General features: G+C 48.4%; 1 protein-coding gene and 1 pseudogene across 5 annotated transcripts; one reads left to right on the forward strand and one right to left on the reverse strand.

Annotated features, from left to right (window-relative positions):
* The first annotated feature begins 2,392 nt into the window (after nt 1–2,392).
* Nucleotides 2,393–23,559, forward strand: Ankle2 (ankyrin repeat and LEM domain containing 2). 5 transcript variants are annotated; one of them, XM_048785871.1, is made up of 12 exons: nt 2,393–3,453; nt 3,820–4,026; nt 5,050–5,243; nt 5,326–5,532; nt 8,185–8,307; nt 11,542–11,608; nt 15,569–15,741; nt 16,842–16,948; nt 18,084–18,250; nt 19,833–20,469; nt 21,297–21,428; nt 21,831–23,559. In XM_048785871.1, exons 1-12 carry the CDS (start codon nt 2,994–2,996, stop codon nt 21,889–21,891), a joined length of 2,535 nt encoding a protein of 844 aa, XP_048641828.1. In that variant the 5' UTR covers nt 2,393–2,993; the 3' UTR covers nt 21,892–23,559. The 5 variants fall into 5 exon arrangements, with proteins under 5 accessions (XP_048641828.1, XP_015361089.1, XP_015361087.1 ...); XM_015505603.2 differs by having other exon boundaries at nt 2,507–3,453; nt 5,074–5,243; nt 21,872–23,559; XM_015505601.2 differs by having other exon boundaries at nt 2,526–3,453; nt 21,872–23,559.
* LOC107159063 lies at nt 13,230–14,667 on the reverse strand (annotated as a pseudogene).
* Nucleotides 23,560–25,115: the final 1,556 nt, after the last annotated feature.

Consider the following 25,115-nt stretch of genomic DNA (forward strand, 5'->3'; position numbering starts at 1 on the left):
GGTGCGGAGCGGGCGGGGCTGCGCGGCGGGAGGCCGGCGCCACACGGCCTGGGGCCTCCGCGGCGGGCTAGGGGAGTGGAGCTCGGCGCGGCGCCTGGAAGTGCCCGAGCTGAGTGGGCATCGGGAGACGTCGAAGAGCAGGAGCTGGCGGGTCGGCGGCGGCGCGGGGCTCCTTCGCGGGTGAGGGCGTGTCCGGCGCACCCCGGGCGGGCGGCGAGGTGGGAAGTGGGGGGCTTCGTCAGCGAGGTTCGGTGAGAGCTGGGTGGGCACAGCTCCGGTTCTCAGCCCGGTATTGCGCGGGAAGATCTGGAGAGACCTGGAGTCCCCAGTGCGTGCACAGTGGATCGGCTGTAAGGCTGGAGTTCTCGCAGGCTGCCCCAGCGGATTTGGGAGTTTCTTAGCGGAACCCCAGGTGGCCCTCTTTTCGCTGCCGCCTGCCTCCTCTACTGCAGTCCACTGCTTGCCAGGCGGTGCGTCCTGCATTCATCAGGGGACGTGTTTTATTTACACACACAGACCCGCCCCGCAAAGTCTGACATCTTCCCGAGTTGTTTAAGTACCCTGATAGGGGATACTTGGCAGTAAACGGCTGATGACGGGCCACTTTAGACCTCAGCGCTGAAGGGATGTTGAGGGGTTATTTTATTTCTCACATATTGGATTTGCAGCTGAAGAAAGGCTCCAGGAGGGTCAGGATACTGCTGAGCAGCAGCCTGATGGGATGTAGGCCTGTGGACACTGGGCTCTGTGCCTTCCATCCTGTCGAATTTTACCTTCTCTCAGCCCCTTAAGGAGGTATCAGGGGCATCTTTTATAAGTGGAACCCTGATTTGTCCATTTACACTCAATATTGCCACAAACTCTGAACAGGACACAGATTGGTAACCAGACGCTGAAGAAAACCCCATGTGTTGCTAGTAGGGTATAGAGCTGAGAGGTGGGAGTCTGAATGTCTTTTTTTTAAATTAATTTTAAAAATTGGGTGGCAGAAGTTGGGCAGGCACAGTAGTGTACATTTGAAATCCCAGCAACTGGATAGACTGAGGCAGGAGGCTAACAAGTTCAAAGATTTGTGTTGTTTTTAAAACTTTGTTTAAATTTGAAATTATATCAAGTGTATAAAAGATTATAGAAATAGTACACACCAACTTAACTCTTGTGAAAAGATGTTCAGTATTGCCAGCTGGTAGGGAAATATGAGTTAAATCTGAAATGCAATATCACTACACACATACTGAAATGGCTAAAATAAAAAATATAGGTACTTCCAAAATGGCAGAGGTGTTAAGAAGCTGGGTCCCATATGCTGCTGTTGGAGTATTCAGTAGTACCATCCCTGTAGGGATCAGGCTGGCAGTTTCTCCCATTTGTCCTAGATAATTGAAAGCTTATTTTCACATAAAAATCCATATGCAATTTGTAATTGCCCAAGACCAGAAATGACCCACATGTCCTTCAAAGGGTAAATGGTTTAATAAACTAGCATGTTCACATCAGGGGTGTGCCTTAGCAGGGCCCGTGGCATGATCTGTGTTGGCCTCAGAGGTGTTGTACTGAGTAAGGCCACTCAGAAGGTCTTTCCCAAATGATTTATGTAACATTCTTAAAGTGCACTACTCAGAGTGATAGAGAAGAGGTTGGTTGCCAGATCCTAGGACAATGGGCAAGATTGAATGTCACCAAAAGGTGCAGGAGAGTGATCTTTGGTGATTGTGGGATAAGTTCTCATGGTGGTAGGTACACAAATCTGTACATGTGATAGGCAAGTGTCAGCCTTGGAGAAATGTGAGTAAGGGGTCCTCAGGATCTTTCTGTATGATTTTTGTAACTTCTTATGGGTCTATAATTATTTGAAAATAAAAAGTGGAAGTAACTGTGCACACTATTCAATTTGATTCCCTAAATGTTAGTATCTTGGATGACCACATACGAGTATGAAAACCAGGAAATTAACATTGATGGATCACTATCATCCAGTCTACAGATCTAACTCAATTTCTCATGTCTTTGTCTAAGACCAGTGAGGTCATACTGCTTCATCCAATTCCAATGTAGCAGCACTGAGTTGTTCTAGCCAAGGGTCAGCAACCTGTGGCCTCCACCTGTCTTGTGAGTAAAGAGTCCTTGGAGCATAGTCCTGCCCTTTCCTTTACTTGTCACCTGTGGCTGTTCTTGAGTGCTGGAGAGGCTCTCTGGCTAGCAAAGTCTTGGGTGCCTTCTCACGGGCCCTTCCAGGAGTGGTTTACTGACCCCTTCCTTTCTCTGTCAGTGAGAAGTCCGCCTCTCATTAGCCGCAGTCTGTGCCCAAGTACACATAAAGTAGCTTCACAATGCTGCTCTACACTACTGGGGAACCCCCAGCTGACTGGATTGTATGATTGCTGAAGTGCTGCTTGTCTTTAAAGGTCACCATGCTGTCTTCAAGAGTCACTTGGGTTGGTTCTCCCTACTCTCACATTATCCATTTGCAGTGTTAGCTTTGTTTGGTTTGTGTTCTGTGTGAGCATCTCTGTCATCTTTTCATTTGGTTACTTGAGTGTGGGAATCCCAGACGTGTTTCCAAAAGTTAAAACTTTTCTTCCACTTGGTTCCCCCACCTTATAGGTAGCCAGTTTCTGAGTTTCTCTATACACAGGAGCAGACCCTTATGTCTCCTAGTAGGAATAATCTATCACTGTCAGACCCAGTGGGACAGACTTTGTGTGCAGTACTGCATATTCTCCTTATAGCCTGAGGATAGAGCCATCCTCACCATTTTGTTGGTGAGGAAGCTGAGGCTAAGTGTTGGCATGACCTGCCCAGGCTCGCAGCAGGAGGTTTCAGGAGGGGTTCAGTCCTGTGGTGAGGCTTGCCTGCCTGCAGAGAACAGACCTCCCTCAGACTACCAGCCCAAGCTGAGAAGGTGGCTTTAGAGTAAGGACACATTGTGTGGAAAGTGGGACCTGCTCTGCCCAGCAGGTTGACTTGTTATTTTGGACTTAGGTGACGTGACAATGGATGCTGTTTTGGCTCGGTTAAAACTCCTGAGTCCAGATGACCTCAGAGAAGAAGTCTTCAGAGCTGGATTGAAATGTGGCCCCATTACAGCAACCACAAGGTTCATTTTTGAAAAGAAATTGGCTCAGGCTTTACTAGATCAAGGTGGAGTGCTGCCTGCCTCTCTTTCCAACCTCAGGGAGACAGCTGTAGCACTCAGCCAGGACACACAGAGGACTCTGCCGTCTGCTGAAGGAAACCTGACTGTGCAGGCCAGTTTTTCTGAAGACAGAGATTTTAATTACAGTGTGGGCTTGAATTCGCCAGAGGAGGAAGCTGTGGCATCCAAGGCACGCCCAGAGCCCCTAGGTGCCTCCCTCAGGAGTGACATCCACCAGGCTGGAGCAACGCCCTCTAAGGAGCCATCCCTGTACTATGGAGTGTGCCCAGTGTATGAGGACGGCCCAGTGAGAAATGGTAATGGGGCCGTCGGATGGGGTGCCCTGAAAATTCAAAGTTACAGATTAAAAAAACTGTCCAACCTTTTTAGTTTAGATCTTTAATATTGAAATTCATGTTTTGGTACAGTGTAGTATCATAAGATATGAAGTTACATAATAGATATACAATAATATCGTGCTTTGTACAGATATATATAATCAAATTTATTAATGTGGTTCTCTTTGCTAGCTGAGGCGCTCTTGCAAGCTTAAAACTCTGAACTGTGAGAGTAAAATCAGGAGACTGGGTAACACTGTTTGAGTCGACAGTTGGCCCAGGTGTGATAAAGCGACAGAGCTCCAGTTTCTTGTTGCTAATTGTTCTATTGCTTTTCCCACCCAGAAAAGATCCATGTTTATGAAGATAAAAAGGAGGCATTGCAAGCTGTCAAAATGATCAAAGGGTCCCGATTTAAAGCTTTTCCAACCAGAGAAGATGCTGAGAAATTTGCTAGAGGAATTTGTGACTATTTCCCTTCTCCAAGCAGAGCCTCGTCACCGCTGTCCCCTGTGCGGGCAGCGCCACTCCTCAGCAGTGGTGGGCTGAAAGGTAAATCATGCTACCATCAGGCTCCCCAAGATGCCTTGTGCCCTCCTTCTGACGGATGGCATCTTACTCTCTCCGTTTGTGGGAGAAGTCTGGTGTGAGCAGAGGCCCCTGCAGTGGGGCAACAAAAGGGGAGGGTCTCAGGGCTTGGTCAGGAGGTTTGGAAGGCAGGGTGGGACCTGGGAAGCCTCCTGGGGTCTGGAGTAGACAGGCCAGGACTTGGCAAGAAGAGTTCTATTGGCCCTTCCATGTGTGCTTTGTCCACCTGCTGCCAGCAGGGTCCAGGTCTCTCTGAGACAGTCTGCATACCCATCTGAAACCTCACCTGCTTCTAGGAGCATAAGATGGGCTCCCCTGGGGGAGCCAGAAGTCTGACCACACCTGCGCCCTGCTAAGAGCTGGGATCTGTTTGAGAGGCCCGGCCTCAGCTCTCCTTACCTCCTTGGCTTTGGTTCCCTCTCTTGTGCATTTTTCTGGGCTTCCCCACTGGCTGTGTTCTGGAGGGAAGTTGCCCTATCAGGAAGGGCTGGTCTTCAGTCAAGGGCCTTTCTGTTGACTATTCTCTTTTCCCTTGCTTAGCCTTACACAGTCCACTCCTCACAGTTGTGAGAGTTCGGCTGAAGGACATTTAAGACATTCTCAGGTGTTGTGATTAGACCTACAGAAACCATATGTGGAGCCCCCCTTTCTGGAAATTCTTGCGTGCTGGAAGTCACAGCAGTTCAAGGCTGCTGATCCTGCTCCACCTGCCAAGCTGCCTGGTTAATTTATTCACTGATTTGTTCAGATCGCACTGAAGGACATGTCCTTCACACAGCCACTCCTGGCTGGACTTGGTTGGTGGGTCTGTGCATGAGCACAGTGCACAGGTGCTGCCCTTGGTTGGCTGCAGCACACCCACAGCTTTCCTTGCTCCTCGCCTGTCCCTCCTGAGGCTGCCACACTGCCTGGGAGGTCACACATTGCAGCACAGAGAGTGGTGAGGAGGTATAGTGAGTGCCCTTCACTTCTGTGTCCCGATGGCAGATGGTCTGTGCTTATCTGAACCAGAAACAGTAAACAAGGAGCGAGCAAACAGCTACAAAAACCCCCGCACTCAGGACCTCACTGCCAAGCTGCGGAAAGCTGTGGAGAAGGGGGAGGAGGACACCTTTTCTGACCTTATCTGGAGCAACCCCCGGTATCTGATTGGCTCAGGGGACAATCCAACCATTGTGCAGGTGAGTCAGCTTTCAGCTTCTCTTCTGCCATGTGGTCACCGCACTTATGACAAAGACCATTTGAAATCAATGGGGCTTGCAGTGTGCATTTGTCTTTCAGGAAGGGTGTAGGTACAACGTCATGCATGTTGCTGCCAAAGAGAATCAGGCTTCTGTCTGCCAGCTGACGTTGGAAACACTGGAAAACCCCGAGTTCATGCGGCTTATGTACCCAGATGATGACCAGAGCATGCTGCAGAAGCGCATCCGCTACATCGTGGACTTGTATCTGAACACCCCGGACAAAGTGGTGAGTGCTGCTTCAGCCTCAGGCAGACTTGCTTTCTGCACAGTGTGCTGGGCCCTGGAGAGCGAGCAGCTCTGGTGGACAGAGTGCTTAGCGGGTGGGTTGAGAAGGCAAGGCCCTTCCCACAGGAGCCTCCCAGGGCCAGGTGTGCCTGTGTGGAGTGAAGGAGGTTTTCTGCTTTGTGTTCTAGTGTCCTATGTGTGTCCTCCTCCTCCTCACTGAATTTTGTGTGAGGTGTGTTTCCTGTAGGGTCACAAAATTCCAAAGGCACAAATTCTGGTGACTGCGTAAGGTGTAAGGAAGGGATCTTGAAATGAGTTTATCTACATGAAAGCATCCAGTGGCAGGTTGGAGCCAGGGCCGGAACTCCCAGCAGAGCCTGGCAGTTGGGATGTCCTGGGTAGAGCTGCAGGAGCACATGGTGATGACAGCGACTTGTGCAGGTTCTTTTCCTTGTTTCCTAAGTGATGTAGTACAGCAGCCGTTAGCACAGGTTTACCCTGCGTTGGGGATTATAAGTGAGTAGAGGTTATTTAAAGTGTGTGCTGTTGTATATAAGGACTTGAGCATTCAAGTGTTTTAGTGTCTTGTGGGGAGGATCAATCTCAGGAGGCCATCAAGGGACTACTGTAAGTCACAATATCATAGGTGGTTTCAAAAAAGTAGTAGCAAACATGGAACAGGAAAGAATGGATAAAATAAAAGTGTGCTGAACTAGTAGTAAACTGAGCAGAGGCATCACATTTATGTACTACCACCCACAGCCAGTCTGCACAGCTGTGTAGGGCTTTGTGTCCCACAGAAAACACCTAGCGATACTAGGATTTGAACCCAGGACTCCAAGCTAGCTAGACAAGCACTGTACCACTGAGCTACACTCCCAGACTTTTTAATTTAATTTAATTTTGAGACGGAATCTTCCTAAGTTGCTGAGGCTGGCCTTGGACTTGGTGAGCCTCCTGCTTCAGCCTTCTGGGTAGCTGGGGTTATAGGTGTGGCCACTGTGCTAAGCCATCTGTTTGTTTCTAAAGGGTCATGCAAAATTCATAGAAAATGTCTGTCTGTGTTAGAACTAACAGAGCTAGTCATGGTGGCACACTTCAGTGATCCTAGTGACTGGGGAGGCTGAGGCAGGATGACGAGAAGTTCAAGGCCAGCCTCAACAACTTAGTAAGGCCCCAAGAAATTAGTGAAACTATCTCAAAATGAAAAATAAAAAAAAACTGGGGGGTGTGGCTCAGTGGTTAAGCATCCCTGGGTTCAATGCCTGATACCAAAAAACAAAAAGGCAAGAAATTATTTCATAGTTTAGCAAGAAAGCTAGCTTATTAATTATTAAAGTAGAGGTTTCAGGGCACATCTTAACATGACCTTAAAAGTAGGAAATACCTGATTATTTAGAAGGTCATGGGTCTGTGAGCAAACAGCTCACTGGGACATAGTGGTGAGACTCAGGGCTCGGAGGGTCAGCAGGATGTGGGGAGAATGTGTAGCTCTGTAGCGGGTACCCGGCATGGCAAAGGGAGGGCTGGAGGACTAGAGCATGGAGCATGGAACAGGCTAGAGAGTCTGTGTGGGCCCCAATGTGCCCAGATCCTTGGAAGGCAGCAGGAAGTATTGTCCTATTGTGTAGCAGAGGTGAGGGGCTGGGTGAGAGTATGGCTGAAGTGAAGGACCCTGGGATCTGAGTGTTCTGAGGAAGGTGTGAATGGAGAAAGGCCGAGTGGTGGGGAAGGTCCTGCATGTCACCAGCTCTCAGCTGTCTCTGGAAGCTGTGAGCTCATCCATTGATGTTTGTCTGTGGCTGTTACAGGGACAGCATTAGGCAGCAGCAGCAGACAATCAAGAGAAAGCAGGCTAGCTCCCACCAAGGGGACAAGGTGCAGGGTAGAGGCATCGTGAGGACCAGGGGACTATCCAGCAGGGGACAAGGTTCCGTGGAGAGGCGCCATGAGGACTAGGGTTAGGGTTAGGGTATAGTCCAGCAGGGGACAGGGTGCAAATCTCTTGGACTCAGCCAGGGACAGAAGATGAATGCATACAGGAGTAAGGCCCAGAAGCAAGAGTATGGTGTTCTTGGGGACAGTGGGGAGTGACACTGACGAGCTGGGGTTGCTGTCTGGTGCTGGAGGGGTCTGGAAGGATGTGCGTTTGCTGCTTCTAGACCTTCCTCTGCACATCCCAGCTTTGGCCTTGCACAACTCAGTTTGGGGGTCCTGTTGACCATAGGCCTACTGGCCTGTGGGTGCCCTCAAAACTGCCTAAAGGTGGGGGTGGGTGGAGCTGTGCAGAGGGCAGGGGAAGGTATGGAGCCTGGGCCACCACCGTGTTGTCAGAGCATCAGGAGGTGAGGTGCTCAGTGGCCTGAAGGCAGTAGTTAAGAGAGACCCGTTTCCTGTGGAATCCACAGCAGAGAGCTATCCTTGCGAGTAGGCCACATCCATGGGCTTTGCTCTGATCTGGTCATGCCTTCCTATTCCAAGCCCTGGAATAGACTGGGTACATCCCAGCATGCCAAGTGCGTGTCGACTATAACAGCAACATCTTCTATAGCCTTTTTAGTTTTGAGGCTTTTTTTTTTTTTAGTAAATACCTATTTCACCTCGCAACTATATAAAAGGTTGAATAATTATACTTCCTCTGCACTTCTTTCAGGGCTATGACACACCTTTGCACTTTGCTTGCAAGTTTGGGAATGTGGATGTGGTCAGTGTACTTTCTTCACACCCTTTGGTTGTGAAAAACCCAAGGAATAAATACGGAAAAACACCCGAAGATGTAAGTAATTCTTAAAAACGCAATTATACTGTGGTGCTAGAAATGAAAATACAAGCTGGTTGCGTTGGTGCACCTCTGTAGTCCCAGTGACCCTGAGACTGAAGCAGGGAATCACAAGTTCAAGACCAGCCTGGGCAATTTAGTGAGATCCTGTCAAAATACATACATACATTAATAAATAAAAAAAAGATCACACTTGGTTGTTTATGCCTGTAAGCCCAGCAGCTCAGGAGGCTGAGGCAGGAGGATGATCTGTTCAGAGCCAGCCCCAGCAATTTGGTGAGACCCTGTCTCGAAGTCAAAAACAAAAAGGGCTGGGGATGCAGCTCAACATAGAATACTCCTGGGTTCAGACTCCGGTACTGGAAAAAAAAGAAAAGACGTAAATGTGCTGTCTATGATCACAGCTCCAGTGAAGTCAGAACGAGTGTGTTTGCTTGCTTTCAGGCGTTCCTGATACCCTGCTGAGCCAGGGGGAGAGCTGGCCCTGTGTGTTGATTTGGGTCAGTTATTCCACACACTTAGCAGTCATTTGTCATATTCTCCTCCTCCTCCTCCTCCCCCTCCCTCCCCTCTTCTTTTCAGCTCTCCTTCCCTCACTTTCTTCCTTTCTTCCTTCCTCTGGGGATTGAGCCTAGGGACCCTTAACTTCCAAGGTACATAGATAGACCTTTTCCTTTTAATTCTGAGTCAGGATCTCAGTAAGTTGCTGAGGCTGACCTCAAACTTGGGGGGCCTCCTGCCTCAGTCTTCCACATTGCTGGGATTACAGGTGTGCACCACTATGCCTGGCCATATTCCCTCTCTGAGCTTATCAGTTGACCAAGTTCAGAGTGAGTGCAGATGGTGATGATGGAGATTGTGGTAATGGTTGTGATGGTGAAGATGGTGTTGAGGACTATAGTGCTGATGGTGCTGACGGTGATATTGAGGAGCACCGTTAAGTGATATTGAGGAGCAAGCAGATGGTGCTGCTGTTGAAAGGAGCCGATGTGTTCAGTTGGGTGTGCGTCAGGCACCTTGCTGACCCTCACACGTGTCACCACAGGATGCAGTCAAGCCTTGTGAAGCGGGCTTCCTCCTGATCCTTAGCAGTTGAGCAAAACTGGTGCAGTGCACCTTGTGCCCTTGAAATGGAAGAGGGAACTGAAACTTTGGAGAGTGGAAAGACAAGCAGGGGTCGCCCTGTAGCTGACTTGGACTACCAGTTAGAAATGAAACCTGGTAGTACTTTCCCCAGGCCCTTAAATTGTTGTTATTATGTTACTAATGCCGACTTTTTGTAGGAAAATATAGAATGCATGTTAAAAAAAAAAAAAACACCCGAGCCAGGTGTGGTGGCGCACACCTATGATCCCAGCAGTTCGAGAGGCTGAGGCAGAAGGATTATGAGTTCATAGCCAGCCTCAGCAACTTAGCACGGCCCTAAGCAACTCAGTGAGACCCTGTCTTTAAATAAAATATGAAATAGGGCTGGGGATGTGGCTCAGTGGTTGAGTGCCCCTGAGTTCAATCCTAACCTACCCAGAACCAAAAACAAAAAGAACACAATTTATAGAAAAATTCTGCAGCTGAGAAATTACCATTATTTTACATATGACTCAATTTTGTTTTTCTATATTTTTCCAGTGTAAAATGCTATTTGGTAAAAATAGCAAAAACAGCTTTAAACTTGTGTTTATTTGTTTGGACCCTTGCCCCCTGTACTGGGGATTTGGAACCCCAGGGCTGCATATGTTATACCTTGGTGCTGCGTCCCCAGCCTAACTCATGCCATTATTAAAGCATTTGACTTTCACTTAGAATTAGTTACAGACTTAAAAATATTTGGCTGCATTGACAAGTTTAGCTTGTTTCTCTCAGGCTGATAGTTTTGTTGTTCCTTCTCAGCTTTTATTGGAAGGCTGTTGGACCTCGTATGGTGGTAATGGCTGTGATCCCATCTACTCCAAAGGCTAAGGCAAGAGGATCACAAGTTCAGGGCCAGCCTCAGCAACTTAAGGAGACCCTGTTTCAAAGTAAAAAATAAATTAAAAAGTGCTGGGGGTGTACTTCAGTGGTAGAGTACCCTGGGGTTCAGTCCCCCATACTGCCAAAGAAAAAGAGACAAAGAAAAAAAGACTGTTGGTTTTCTATTGTATCTAACAAAAATATCTTACTGCTATAATTCTCCAGGGGTTCAGAAGTTGACTTCCCAATTGCAGAATTAGGTTTGCACTCCATGTTGTATGGTGTTCTGCCTCTGCCCAGCTCCACAGCAGCAGATGCTCCCAGGCCTGGGGACCTGCCGCAGTCTGGCTGGGCACAATTCAGGAGCCACTTGTCAAAAGAAACGAACTTTATTTTTAGAACACACACACCAAACCACACAGCTCCTCAGGAAAAACCTTCAGAGCCCAACAGCCACCACCGGCTTCCCACAAGCCTCTCAACCTCCCCCCACCTTCCTCCTGCTCTTGAGGCCGATTGGCTGGGTCGTGTGGGCGGAGCCAAAAAGTCCCCCAATGAGCAGTTGCGTGGTCTGAAAGGGCGGGGAAGCAGCCTAATGAGCATCACCACAGAGGAGCCAATCAGTTGGCAGCTAGAAGTTTGCTGGGGTCCCTTTAGGCTGTGGCTCTCAACAGGGACCTACAAAGCGGAGGAGGTAGGAAGAGCACCCACAGGCTGCTGCTCATGCCTGACTGCACTTTTTTGTGGTTCTGGGATTGAGCCCAGGGTTTCAATGCTAGGCATAGAGAGGTAGCAAGTGCTCTGCCACTGAGCCCCATCACCAGCCCCTGGAGAAACACACTGTTAAGTTTTCCTTTCTTTGCAGAAATAGAAAAATGTGGAGTTGTACAAAGAAAATAAAAATTCACCCATATTCCTGGAGTGCTTTGTCCTCTTAAGCTTTTATAAAAGTGTGTTAAAGGACAGAATGGAAATTTTTTTAAATAAAGTGTGAACTTTATGAAAATTTAGCATTAAGATCTCTTCCTGGAGCTGGGAATGTGTGCAGCGCTCGCCTAGTGCTGTGAGGCCCTGAGTTCGATCCTCAGCACCACGTAAAAATAAATAAATAAAATAAAGGTACAGTGTCCATCTACAACTAAAAAATATTTTTAAAAAAAGAAAAAAGATCTAAAGATCTCTTCCTATTTTGTTGATTTTAAAACTTGCTTTTAATAAGTTCTGCATAAGGAAACATTGTGATAAAATGAGCTTTGGTGTTCACTTACTGTTTTGTTTAAATAGGTGATTTGTGAACGAAGCAAAAATAAGCCTGTGGAACTGAAAGAGCGGATCAGAGAGTACCTAAAGGGTAAGTTTGCGGATCGCAGGGGCCTGCACTGCGCCCTGTGTCAGGGCAGTACCACAAGTTGGCTCCTGGGCCCCAGAGAGGGTGCTGTGCCCTACCTCAGGGGCCTCTTTAGGAGCCTCCACCCTTTTCTGCCACTTCTCTTTTTTGTCTGTTCTTTGAGCTCATTTCCAGAGTGGTCTGTGATGAGCCTGTCACCAACTGCTGCACATGACCTCTCCCTCGTCCCGTGGGTCTCATGTGGCCAGTTCCTCTGCTCCCTTCTGGTTGGGTTGGTGGGTTTGGCTTTTGTTGGCTGATTTGTTTCTAGGAGAGTGCATCTGCATCGGGACCAGCCATCCTCTTGGCTCAACCTTTTAAGACCAGAACCCTATCTTGAAAAAAATAAAATGTGACCCATTTTCCTAGTGTCTGTTTTCTTGCTCTGTCCGCTTAAGCTTTCACAAAAGCCTCTCACAGGACAGAATGCGCAGTGTCTTGAGTGTGAGTCTTCTGCGGCAGTCCCTCTGCAGGGCTGGGAGGGGCCAGTCTGCTCTCTGAGGCCTCCCTCCTCTGGTGAGCAGCTTCCAGTGGTGACGCCTATGCTGGTGGCCTGTGGGCCTGACGGGTGGGGAGAGGGCTGGCTTCTGGAGGCCCTTCTGCTGTCCTCCTCTGTGTTGCTTCCCTGAGTCTCAGGAGACACCCTGGAAGTGCCCTTCCTTTGCTGTCTGGAGGTTCTGCTTGTTGGGTGAGGTTGCAGCTTACTGAGACCATGTGTGTCTACTTCTCCTGCTTATGGCACACAGCCATAGCTGTCCCTTGGCACTGTGTCTCAGGGCACTTGCCCAGCTCAGTGATAATGTGGCCTCGCAGCCCAATTTTACTGTCTGGTCTTTTGTAGAAATAGGTGCCAATCCCAAAGAGCTGGACCACCACTGTCCTCTGATCTCCTCTAGTCCTGATTATACTTCCTGTGTACGTACCTGTATGTAGAGGAAATGGACCCAGGTGGCAGCAGCAGAGGTGCCTCCCTGGGCCGTCTGGGCATGGCCAGAGGCCCCAGGGTTGTTTCAGAACATCTCTAAGCAGCCAGACTGACCCACTCTGGCACTTTAAGCCACGCTTTAAGAAGTGCCTTATGCCTTAACACTGGCATTACTCTGCTACAGTAGTGAGATAGTTACTCGGTTTGCTAATGCCTTTCCTGTTGGAGACCATAAAAGTGTGAACCCTAAGATCTGCTGATCCAGTTGTTTTCTAAGGAGACGATTATGCTTTGCTACCCAGCTTTTCCGAGCCCCCAGACATCTTCCTTGGTCCTACTGAGGGACTCCTATAATGCTCAGGCATTGGTCAGCCTTGATGGTCAGGTTGTGGCCTGCCGCTCTTTAGATTCACACACCAGAGAGCGTGCTGCAGATGGCCTGTGCTGTTTCACACTGCCCCTATGCCACCACAATCCACGCTTGTGTAAAGAGAGGGAAAAGTCCAGGCTTGCACCTTTGAGAAGGCCTGAGTCCAGTCCCCCACATCAAGGTACTGGGGGTGGGGACCCAGGGTGCTTCACTGACCCTGACTGAGCTGCCTCCCCAGTGCTTTCAGTTTATTTTTTAATTTGAGATAGAGCCTTGCTGAGTTGCCCAGGCTGGCCTGGGACTTGTGATCATCATGCTTCAGCCTCCCAAGTAGCCCCAGTCACAGGCGTGGCCACCACGTTGGGCACGAATCAAGTTTTTTTAAAGATCTTTTTTTTTTTTTTAAGTTGGACAAGATACCTTGATTTTATTTATTTATTTATTTTTATGTGGTGCTGAGGATCGAATCCAGAGCCACATGTGCTAGGCGAGCACTCTACCACTGAGCCACAACCACAGCCCACGAATCAAGTTTTTTTTTTTTTTTTTTACTGTCTTAATTGACTTTAATTTATTCAAAACTTTGCCCTGACTTTCACAATAGAATTGCTTTTAATAATCTGTAGAATCCAACTATTTAAAATCAAGTATGTTTTAATAAGACTTTATAGAATAATACAAATTGAGAAGCACAGGACTTGGGCACACGGTCAATAGGGATAACAATTACTATTTTTTTAAAGTAGCTTTCACAGAGACAGTAGAGCAAAGGTAAAAAGTACTTGGTGCTTTAAGGATGTATTAGGAATCAGAACAGAAACGTGCATTATTTTAAGGCAAATAACAAATGATTAGACATTTAGTTAGGACATCGGAGCATTATAGTTTTTACTAATCATGAAATTCACATGCAACTAAACTTATATTTCCAGAAAAAGGCAAATGTCAATTAACAGTAACTTTGTATAGTAAGACAGAGGCCAGCTAGCATGAGAGTGGTCCATGCAGATGGGGCTAATTCTGGAGTCCTGGAAACTGCAAGGTGCTCTTCCATCACGCGGCTCTCACAACCAGATAAAGGCCTGAGGAAAGCAGCGGAGCTGGCCGTGCCAGCATTTGCACAGGGAACACTTGGGCAGCCAAGCGCCATGAGACAGGGATCCGCAGTTCAATTCCGTCCATAGAAGGAAGCGGGGCAGGCACAAAAGGACCCCAGGATGCAGGTGCCCCCATTCAGACAGCAAGTTTTGTTCAGCTCCTTACTGTCCTGTATTCCTATGGATGGCACAAACTGGAAAGACCAGGAACGAACTGCAGGTTTCTCCTGGGACTGAATGCTTCCATCTCTAAAGCCTGGGTCTCCCAGAGATGCATATGTAAATTCATGGTGGCCCAACCCAGCAACTAATCCCAGTTCAAACATGTTGGAAATGGCCATGATGAAAATCACCCTGGAAGAGAAGTGCTCCATCTTCCTGCAGTCCACAGCTCTTAAAAATTTAGGGGGCGGGGGATGTAAGCAGTGGCTTTAACTCATAAAGTCATTGCCAAAATACTTAAAGGAAAAACCTTAATTTTCAGAAGTGAAAAATGACAATTTAAAAAGTATCCTGGATGAAAAAGAAGCTTGTCCCAGGTCTTAGGAGAAGCAGGAGCCGGGATGTCCTGGAAGCTGGGGTATTCTAGTGAATACGACGAATCAAGTTTTGTAGATGTAATTTTTCTTGTTTTTTCTTTCTCTCTTTTGTAGATAGACAGAATACCTTTACTTTATTTACATATTGTTATGTGGTGCTAAGGATTGAACCCAGTGCCTCACACATGCAAGGCAAGCGCTCTACCACTGAGCTGCACCCCCAGCCCCTAGATAAAATTTTTCTTTCCTCGGATGCCAGGGATAGATCCCAGGACCCCACAAATGCCAGGCGATTGATCTATTGCCAAGCTATAACCCCAACCCTGTAGATAAACTGTTTAAGAACTGATGGTGTAGTTCAGTGGTAGAGTATGTACCTAGCATGTTCCAGGCCCTGAGTTTGATTCCCATCACCAAAACATCCTACGAAACCCCCAAATTTTTAAAGGACTTGAATATCCCCCCAAAATAAAATTAGTATTTTTACAAATAATAGGTAAATTTTACAATATGCTTCCCCCCACCAAAAAAAAAAAAAAAACACTATTTCATGTCTAATAAAAGAACCACCTGTCAGTTACTTGTGAAGTACATGCAAGATGCATTGCGATCTTGGACATTCCAATGTGAGATGCAGTGTTTCTGTTGCTGTGGTCTCAGGGATCCTCTAGGTGAACATACAGTACTTCTGTGATGAAAAAGCTGCAGGGCGTAAAAACTATCATAAGCATGTAAAGTAAATGCCCAGGTGACCTCTGGGTCATTATGGGCAGTGCCCCGCTTGCCTCCACTCGCGTGGCAGGGATGAGATGCCAGCTCCTCCCCCAGCTGCCTCTGGCCTGTCTTCCACAGTCTCCTTCCTTCCCCACTGCTTTCCTCAGGAAGATGTGAGGCTTACTACATTCCCTGCGTCCTGCCCAGAGCACACAGGAACCTGGTCCCTCTGTCAGGCCAGGAAGCAGGAGCCTGTGGCTGATGCCTGTTCTTCCTCAGGTCACTACTACGTGCCACTTCTGAGAGCAGAAGACACTTCCTCTCCAGTCATCGGGGAGCTATGGTCCTCAGACCAGACGGCCGAGGCCTCAAACACCAGCCACTGTGGAAGTGACCCCAGAGAACCTGTGCTGACCCTGAGAGCCTTCGCAGGGCCCCTGAGTCCAGCCAAGGTGAACTGCTGTTCTGGCTGTCCCCATGCCGCAGTGCCGGCTGCTCCAGCCGTGCTTTGACTTGGTCGTGGAAACCTAGTCCTGCAGAACCCAGAGTTCCATCTGAATTTGTTTACTCCGAGGTGATGGCAAGGCTTTGGGACGTTTGCCGTGTTGCTCAACTGTCAGCTGGGTGTGTGTGTGTGTTGGGAGCCCACCTCTCAATACAGCAGTTTACCTGGCCAGCCCCTCCTGTGCCATCCAGTGTGGTTTTCCTGTCTCTGAGCACCCAGCTCATGCTGCATGCGTTGCCAGGCCAGGGCGGCTATCCAGTGTCTCTCGGGACCCCTCGCAAGCTCACATCCCACTCTTTCCCCTGATTGCACCTCCCACCCTTTGCTCCCAGAGCTTGAGCTTCTAGCAGCCCCTCCCTTTGCCCCTGAGCTGAAGCTGCTGGTTTGTACCCACATTCCTGGTGTTCAGGTGAGTCCCTAACAAGTGGTGTTGCTAGGTCAAAGGTCATGCACATTTTTAAGTCAAAATACCATTGGTAGCTCTTTCTCCAGTGAAATTTTATACACTGACATGTACATAATCTCTTGTTAAAAGCTTTCTAAATAAGCCAGTGTGATAGTGCAGGCCTATAATCCCAGCTACTTGGGAGATGGAGGCAAGAGGTGACACTTTAGAGCCCAACCAGGACAACTTAGCCAAATACTGTCTCAAAATAAATAAACTTCTCTAAGTTATTGGTTGTTTGGAGACATTTTTTAAAATGTCTCCATGATGAGTTATATGAGCTGAATTAATCAGAGCTCTAGTAAAAGTGACTCAGGAGACGGCATCTGTTGTCTTGTGTGATAGGAAGACATCGTACCAGACAGGGCAGTTCAGCCAGGCCTGCTGACCTCGGGACTAGGCCTCTGCCTTGGGCCCTCTGGGCCGGGGCTGACTGCAGTCGGGTGGCCTCTCCTGGCTGTAAGACAGGCAGCCACATGGCTGCAGGCTGCTAGAGGATATGGGCACAGTCGTGGAGATGGCTATGGGGTCTGCATGATGTTGGTTCTGAGTGCTGGGTGATCGGCACAAGCCACAGTGTGACCACACTTCTCTCTTTGTAGGCAGAAGACTTTCGGAGACTCTGGAAAACTCCACCTCGAGAGAAAGCAAGCTTCTTCCACAGCGTCAGGAAATCTGACCCAGAAAGAGGCATTGAGAGAGTGGGAAGGTACTGGGGGAGCTCCACCAGGCTGCAAGTGGTGCAGGAGCGTGTGCGGTGTGGTTACTTACTGATTGACAACCAGGAGCCTAACTGTGGCTGCTTCAGAATGACAGTCTTCTGAAGACACTTTCTGGGAGCTATTACAGTCTTTTCTTCAAGGCTAAATACATTGCAGAACCAGGTTCTGTGGTGTAATTCCAGGGACTTGGGAGGCAGAAGCAGGAGGATCACAGGCTCAAGGCCAGCCTCAGCACCTTAGTGACCCTGTCTCAGAACATGGGTTGGGGGTGTAGCTTAGTAGTTGAGCATCTTGGCTTCAGTCCCTGTTACTGCCAAAAAGAAGGAAGGAAAAACTTTGCAAATGTTACACATGCTGCAATTTGCTTTGCAGAACCATAAGATAAAACATTCCCTTCCCAATCTTTGAGCAGTCCTACAACTTTTCTGTGAGATCTTAACATTTTGTATAAGGTACTCTGTGTATTGTATTTCCTTTGAGGAAAAAAAAAAAAAAGATTAAGCGCCTTCTGCTTAAAACACAAGAGGTGACTTGTGATGGAACAAAGTCCACAAAGGCAAAGCTAAATTATAGTGGAATTAAATAAAACTTTGTTGGATTGTTGAGACCTTTTCTCAAAATAAGTGTCCAATTTGAAGTTTACAGCTTGAACCTACAAAGGGCCTTTAAATTTTATGTACGTGGCTAAAAAAAGCATATGTGTTGGTGGGCTCTTGCTCTGTGACCTTTTTTCTGTGAAGTAGGGTAGTGTGAGGATACCTGGGGCTTTGGACTCTTTGAGTTGACTGTGTGTGGTCCACTCCATCACCAGCAGCTCCTCAAGGGACACTGCTAGGTCTCACCCTGGTGAAGAAGTACTAAAAAATGCAAAATTAATTTTAGTCCCAAGTTTAGGATAAAATACATACAGCCTGGCCCCAGTGCCAGGTAGTGGGCCCACAGCGTTGTGCATAATAGGTAAGAACTCCACCCGGGCTGCACCTCAGACCAGAGATAGCACAAGATCATGCCCAAGATCGCAGACACTGCTTAAGACATCAGGTGGCTATTTTCTGTGCATTTGGTTCTGTGGGTATTTTTTCCTGTTTCTCAACTGGTATATTTGTGTTTTATTTTTTACAGGGAGCTAGCTCATGAGCTGGGGTATCCCTGGGTTGAATACTGGGAATTTCTGGGCTGTTTTGTTGACCTGTCTTCCCAGGAGGGCCTGCAGAGACTGGAAGAGTATCTTGCTCAGCAGGAAATGGGCAGAAAGGAGGCCTGCCCCCGAGACCAAGCCCCGACTTCTGGTGAGCAAGTATGATTTGGGGAAGCTGCAGCCCCTCGGGGAGCGTCCATCTGTCTCTCTTCTCTCCTGTGTTTTTATTGTAATAATGGGCACTTTCCTCGGACTCACATTGGGGTGTCTGTACAGGTGCACGTTAAAACATACATACCAGCAACAAGCAGCATGTGCTTCTGGCTCTTGTTCTTACCCAGAAGCTTCCCTCTGGGCTGTTTTTCCAAAATGCAGAACAGCTCATGTTGTTTTAGATGTGGTGTTTCTCATGTAGTTTTTCTAAACATACCTTTATCCTTGAGTAGATTGCATAACTGCAGGGAAAAGGCCAAGTTCTGGAATGGCAGCCTCCTTGTCAGACCGCAGGGTGCAGGGCAGCCCACAGATGTCAGCAGCACCATCAGCACAGAAGTCAGGTCTGGGTGCAGCTGCGGGTGGAGTGCATGCTTAGCATGCAGGGGGTCCCAGGTTCAATCCCTACTGATGTAAAACATTCTTAAATATTAGTAAGAGAAAAGTTTTAAAATACCCCAAAAATGAAATGGACATAAACATATCTCCAGTGGAAATAAAAGCATGTATCTCCCTAGTGTCACACAGACCTTTAAACGCACCCCTTGTTGGGACGGCTTCCTTCCAGGCCCAGACAGGGCAGGCCTGCCTCTGGGCAATAGTCTGCTCAGTCCAGAGTCTCTCTCTCTCTTTTCTTTTTTTTTTTTTTTTTGGTACTGGGGCTTGAACCCAGAGGCATTTAACCACTGAGCCACATCCCCAGCCCTGTTGTGTTTGTTTTTAGAGACAGGGTCTCACTGAGTTGCTTAGTGCCTTGCCATTGCTGAGGCTGGCTTTGAATTTGCGATCCTCCTGCCTCAGCCTCCCAAGCTGCTGGGATTAAAGGCGTGCACCACCGCGCCCAGCCAGAGTCTCTGCAGGAGAGGAGATGCTCGCATGCCCTGTTTGTGAAGCAGCGAAAGGCTGACACTGCTCAGTGCTCAGCAGGGTGGGACTGGCTGAATGCACTGTCGTGTTCCTGCACAGAACTTAAAATCATGCTTCGGAAAAGTGATGAATGATGTGAAACAAGGCTTAGCTATAATGAAAGATGTGTAAACAATGACAACAATCAGTGGGGGACCTTTCCATGTGGCTGTGTCAGTCAGCCAAGGTCAGATAAGCTCCTTCCTGAGAAGCATGGACCACATTCGAGTGGCCACTGCCTTGACAGCATTTCCATCCTGGGAGGACGTGCTGCTCTCAGGTAGTGCTTCTGCACACCACTCACAGGGAGAGGATGTGGTGGTTCTTAGGGGATTGTTCTGGGTGCTGTTTCAGGGCCCAGCAGGGTCCCAGCTCCTGCAGGTGTGAGCTGGTGCCCACCACAGCCATTCCTGCCCTTGAGGGGGGTGGCCCAGGAGCTCGTATCGGCTTGTGGTGTCTCGCCTTCCCCCTTTCCCATGGGTAGTGCAGGTGGTTTCTGCCTTGAAATCTGGTGAGATTGTGGGTTAAAGGGTGGTTTCTTGCGTGGGTCCCAGGTCTGCAGTGCACTTGAGGATCACTCAGGCCTCTGAAGTGCCACTCTGTCACCCTCACAGGTAGCAGGAAGAAGTGCAGCAATTCCATTTCTGTGGGGGCATTTCTAGATGAGGACAATGACGTGAGCTTGGAAGAAATTACAAATGGGCAGAATGCAGCTCCACATCAGAGCCAGCCCACAGTCAGTGCTTTTGGAAACTTGGAGCACAGTGGCCTTTCCCAGGGGCAGCAGGCAGACCCAGTGGGAGCCTCAGACCAGCACCATCCCCACACCAGCAGAAACAAGTTCTGCAGTCCCTTGACCCATAGCAGGATCCCAGGCGTGGAGAAACTAGAGGCCCTCAGTGGAGAGGAGGCCCTTTTGTCACCTGTCTCCAGTTTGACTCTTGAGTTTGATAAAATGGATTTGCGAAATCTAAAAGATAGCCTTTCCAAGACAGCAAATAAAAATATGAAAACTAAAGATCAGATCCTGACTTCAAGAAAGGACATACCGCCTGCTGCTGCAGTCGGACTGGGAAATGACCAGATGAGGACAGATGGCGAGATGTCAGCTGGTCTGGCAAAGATGTCCCTGGACGCCAACAGTCCTGAGTGGGGAAACCAGCAGACGTGCGGACCTCAGTCCCAGCCCACACCCCTGTCTGCATTCTCCCCCTCCACAAGGGACAGCACCAGGAGACTGTTCCTCTTTGGGTAAGTGCGTGGCGCTCTTTGCCCAGGTGGCACTGTCTGTAGTTCCTCTCACCCTTCGCCACAGTTTGATTTGATGTGCACTCTGGTTCCTCTCTGTCTTGAGTTCATAGCTCTTTCATTTTTTAATTGGTACTGGGGATTGAACCCAGGGGTGCTCTGTCACTGAGCCATCTCCCAGCCTTTTTTTTTTTTTTCACTCTGAGACAGAGTCTCGCTAAGTTGCCCAGGCTGGCCTGGGACTTGGCCTCCTGCGTGTCTGGGGCCACAGGTGTATGCAGCTGCCCTGGCAGGAGTGTGCACCTTCTTGCTATCTTCTAGAAGGCTGGACTGGCTGCTTCTCGTGTCTGCTGTTATATGCTAGGGAAGTCAGTGCCACCAGGACTAGGTCTGCCCTAAGAATAAATTTGTTTTAGTAGGCAGAGCTTCCTGTCCATAGCAGGATAGATGTGCCAGTGTGGGGCCAGATGATTAGTGACCTTCTCCTTAACCTCCTCATTCTCAGCACAGGACAGTGGGGTTGCCATGCCCTGTCAACCAACCTCTTGCTCCCTCCAGCTGATCCCTGAGGTGGGAATGATTTCATGGTTCACGTGCCCGAGTCAGTTTGGTTCTTGTACACCATTCTGTTCACTTGCTGGGTTCTAGAGTTTAATGATGTTTTGAGAGGCTTTGTTTTTGTTTTGCAGTACTGGAGACTGAACCCAGTAGTGCTACCACTGAGTTGCTCAGACTGGCCTTGGAATTGTGATCTTCTAGCCTCCACCTCCTAAGTAGCGGAATCACGGGTGTTTCTGCATTTTCTTGTATCCTTTTATTATGCATTCTAGAGAGGAGCCATCAAAACTCGACCGGGATGTCTTGGCAGCTCTTGAACGAGTAGATGTCGACCCGTATCGGTTCCCAGCTGTGCATAGATGGAAGAGCACTGTCCTGTGCTATTCCCCCTCAGACAGGCAGAGGTGAGGAGGGTCTGTCATGTGGTCGCTGTTGGAACTGAGGTCTGGGGTGGCTGTGGTTGGAGACTGGTGGTCCTGCCCCATTGCAGTCCCGTTGGCCAGGCCACCATGTGCAGTCCTTGGACGTGGGCCTGGGTTCCACATGGCCATGACTCTCACATGGGATATGTCTCCAGTTGGGGGAAAATGAGAACAGCTGCTTGAGTGTTCGGGGTGACAGCAACCACGTTTGCAGTCAAGGTCACACATCTCTTTTTGGAACATCTGCATGTGCACAATCCTCACCTTCCAGTGCCCAGGGCCCTAGGTTCAGGAGCGCCCCCTCTGCACTGTGGTGGCCCCTGTCCAGGCATGGTGTGTGTATCAGGTCCCAGAGCCTGTTCTCCTTGAACCTCCACTCTGCAGGTGTGCCGCTGAGGTAACAGATCTTATTCTGGTTTCCGTAGTTGGCCAAGCCCTGCACTGAAAGGAAAGTTCAAGTCTCAGCTGCCAGATCTTGGATGCCCTCACAGCTACAATCCAGTGCGAAGCGGTGCAGCCGGCAGCAGCCCTGGGAAACTCAGCCATGCTTCCTGTTCACCGGGCCTGGGAAGCCCCAGGCGCTATAGCCCTGCACACGGGAGCCATCTCCGCAGGGTGGCACACATGGCCCAGCTCACAGCCCTGTAGGGTTGGCACTTGCTGCAGAGGCTTGGGGTTCCTAGGCTTATTGGTCAAATTTCATAAAGGAGTATGTTCTGAATAATTTATTAATCCTCACTTTGAGGGTATAATTTTAGAAATGCAAATGTTCTAAATAAAATTTACATTTCTGATAAATGGAAGAAGTTAACAAAAGTACACTCAGATACGTGTTTCGAGTAATGATCCCGGGTTTGTTGTTGGGCAAAGGTGCAAAGGCCCTTAAACAGCAGGTGGCCATCACTTCCCAATACTGAGCAGGCGCTATGGACGAGAGGTGACTGGCCCTGAGGTCAGCATCACCCTGTAGCTCTTGTGCTTGCCTCTACTAGAAGGCTGGACTGGCTGCCTCTTGTGTCTTTTTGTATGTGCTAGGGAAGTCAGTGCTCACCCAGACAAGGGCGAGCTGCATGTTATCTTGCCTTTTCTGGGGCAGCCGCATTCTGGTGCAGGATAATGGCCAACATGAATGGTCTGCAAGTCTTCCTGGATGGGCAACAGGGAGCCAGTGAGCTTGCCTGTGTCAGATACTCAGTGGTGTTCAAAACACTGCTGATCAGAGTAGTAGGTGAAAGTAGCTTTTCTCTTGGAAAAAAATGTGTAGCTATTGGGATCCATGCAGATGGTCAGAAAACTCACCAGCACATGAGCTGTCCCTCTGCTTCCCTTAGTCACCAGCTTGGTAGTGACCATTAATCTGTAACCTGTTCCCTAGCTTTGAAATTTGTCCTGAGAATTAGTTAAGCATAAATTTTTCTATTGCAGATTATACAAGTGGATCCCACGTTTAGAATTCATTTCAATTGGATTTCCTTGAAAAGAGCGTTTTGCTGCAGTACAGAAACCAAAATTTAAGTCCGTTCCAGTTACTTGTGGTGTTGACGTTAACCTTTTCCCTTGGCACCAGCCTGGGGAAGGTCTGTCCCTAGAGCATGTGGGGAGCAGGAAACACTGCCAGCTGCCAGGGTGCCTGAGGTAGGGTGGCCTTGCAGCAGGCCAGTCTCTTCCAGGTGTCAGGACAGTGGCTCCCACACAGCATTCTGTGGACATGTCCAGTGTTTGATCCAAAACGAAAACTGCTGCTGCTCTTGCCAACCTTAGTGCCTTTTGTAAATCATTTTTAATTGTCCCGAATTTACTTTTTGAGACTATAAAATAATATTAAGTAGGTATTCCTTTTCATATGTAAAATTGCTGAATTAAACTGTGTAAAGAAAAAAGTTTTATTTCATGTGATAAACATTTTAGTTGGGAATATTGGAATTAATATTTAGGTCTTAAATCCAGGTTTGTCACACAGGGTGTTTTCATTGTTGTGCCACAGACAAGCTCTAGAAAATCAAAACATGGATATTACACTCACAGAGATGTTCTGTTTTCTCCAAAGTCTTACCTTATTATTCTATATATTGTTGTAAATGTGCAGATTGAAATTAAATAGTTTTTGCTCTAATTTTACAGACTCCTGTTTTCTGTAGTTTTAGGCCCCTTTGACTATTTCTCCATTTGTTTGAACCTATCCTCAGTAAATGCTTTGTTTCCTGGGTGATCTTGTGTCCTTTTAAAAAACTACTAAATGAAGTAAGTTTATTTTTACACCATGCCTTCAAAAGATCTCTCACCTGTGGCTGGGCAGAATGTTTTTTAGTGAAACTTTGAGCAGTGTTTTGATGAAACAGTACATTTACCTGAGGGATTGATTTAGTTGGGATTATCATTTGGGGTCTTTTGGTTTTGTTTTAAGATGGGGTCTCCATGTAGTGCCCAGCTGGCCTCTGGAACTGCTGGACTCAAGCAGTTCTCCCACGTTGGCCTCCACAGTGCTGGGACTATGGGCACACACCACTATGCCCAGCTTATTTGCCTTTTTCTTCCCCTTTCTTTACTTACACAGTTGTAAGAAACACTGGTATCAATTAAAGTAGCACAAACTTTATAGCTGCATTTGGCAGTGGGAGGCCTCTTTTTGTGAGATGGCATGTAATCTTCTATCACAGGACAGCTGACACCCCATCAGGGTAGGTGTGAGCCACCAGAGAATGATTAGTAAAGAATAAGAGAGCCAGGAAAAAAGGTTTAAAGGAGACGGAGCGCCTAATAGGTCCTCCAGTCCACATAGGCGCTGGAACTAAACAACTGAAAAATGGCTCTGGTCTTTTATTTAAGGGAGCACATCAAAGACGGGACTTGCAGCAAACAGGTTGATTGGCATCTTGGCAAGCTACACCCATCTCCAGGAGGCTGTGTGGCTCCAGCTTGTCACCCATCTCCAGTGCAGTGCTGAACTCGGAGCTAGATAGGAAGCCACATGTACTGGGCAGTCTCAAACCAGCAGGAGTTCTGCTGGGAGTTCCCAGGTACCAGACTTTCTGGCCTAACAGCTTCCATGTTGTTTTTAGTTCTTGCACAGTTGAAGGATGGCTCCGGGAAGTCTTCGGTTTGAAGATGATGATGTAAGATACTCCCCACAAAGAGGTGGGTGGGTGGAATCCAGAACAAGTCCCCACTCCTCTTTTCAGGGGAAAAGCAAGCTCAGGTGCCACTAAAACAAGTGCCCTCTGCGCTGGCAGGGACCATAGCCAGATCCTTTTGAATGATGATAGGTCTCTCCAGAAACATTCACAGCTTTCTTGGACAAGGACTGATCAGGGCCTAGTGTGGGAGTCACTTGAAGCATCCACTTGAGCAGTCCTGGGGTACCAGCTGCCATCTCAGTCCAGTTCCATCAGGTCGTGCAAGTTTTGTTTCAGATAGAGGGACTGGTGTTCCCACTGTTTAAGAAATCCCCATCCATCCCGAGCCAGGGACATGGCTTCTGTCCCCAGCATGAGAGGAACAAATAGCTGGTTCCCACGTCAGTGTCCTAGAGACCCTGGAATGAAGCCATCCAAATGGTGAGGTCCCTCCGTGGGTGTGGATGCTGTAGAGACTCTGGCGCCCTGCCCCTCTGCCTTCTCCATATCCAGCCTTCAGGAGTTACCCTGCTACGCGGAGCCAGCAGCCATCCCC

The sequence above is a fragment of the Marmota marmota genome, unplaced genomic scaffold (genome assembly GCF_001458135.2).
Source record: "Marmota marmota marmota unplaced genomic scaffold, marMar, whole genome shotgun sequence".
NCBI lineage: Eukaryota > Metazoa > Chordata > Mammalia > Rodentia > Sciuridae > Marmota > Marmota marmota.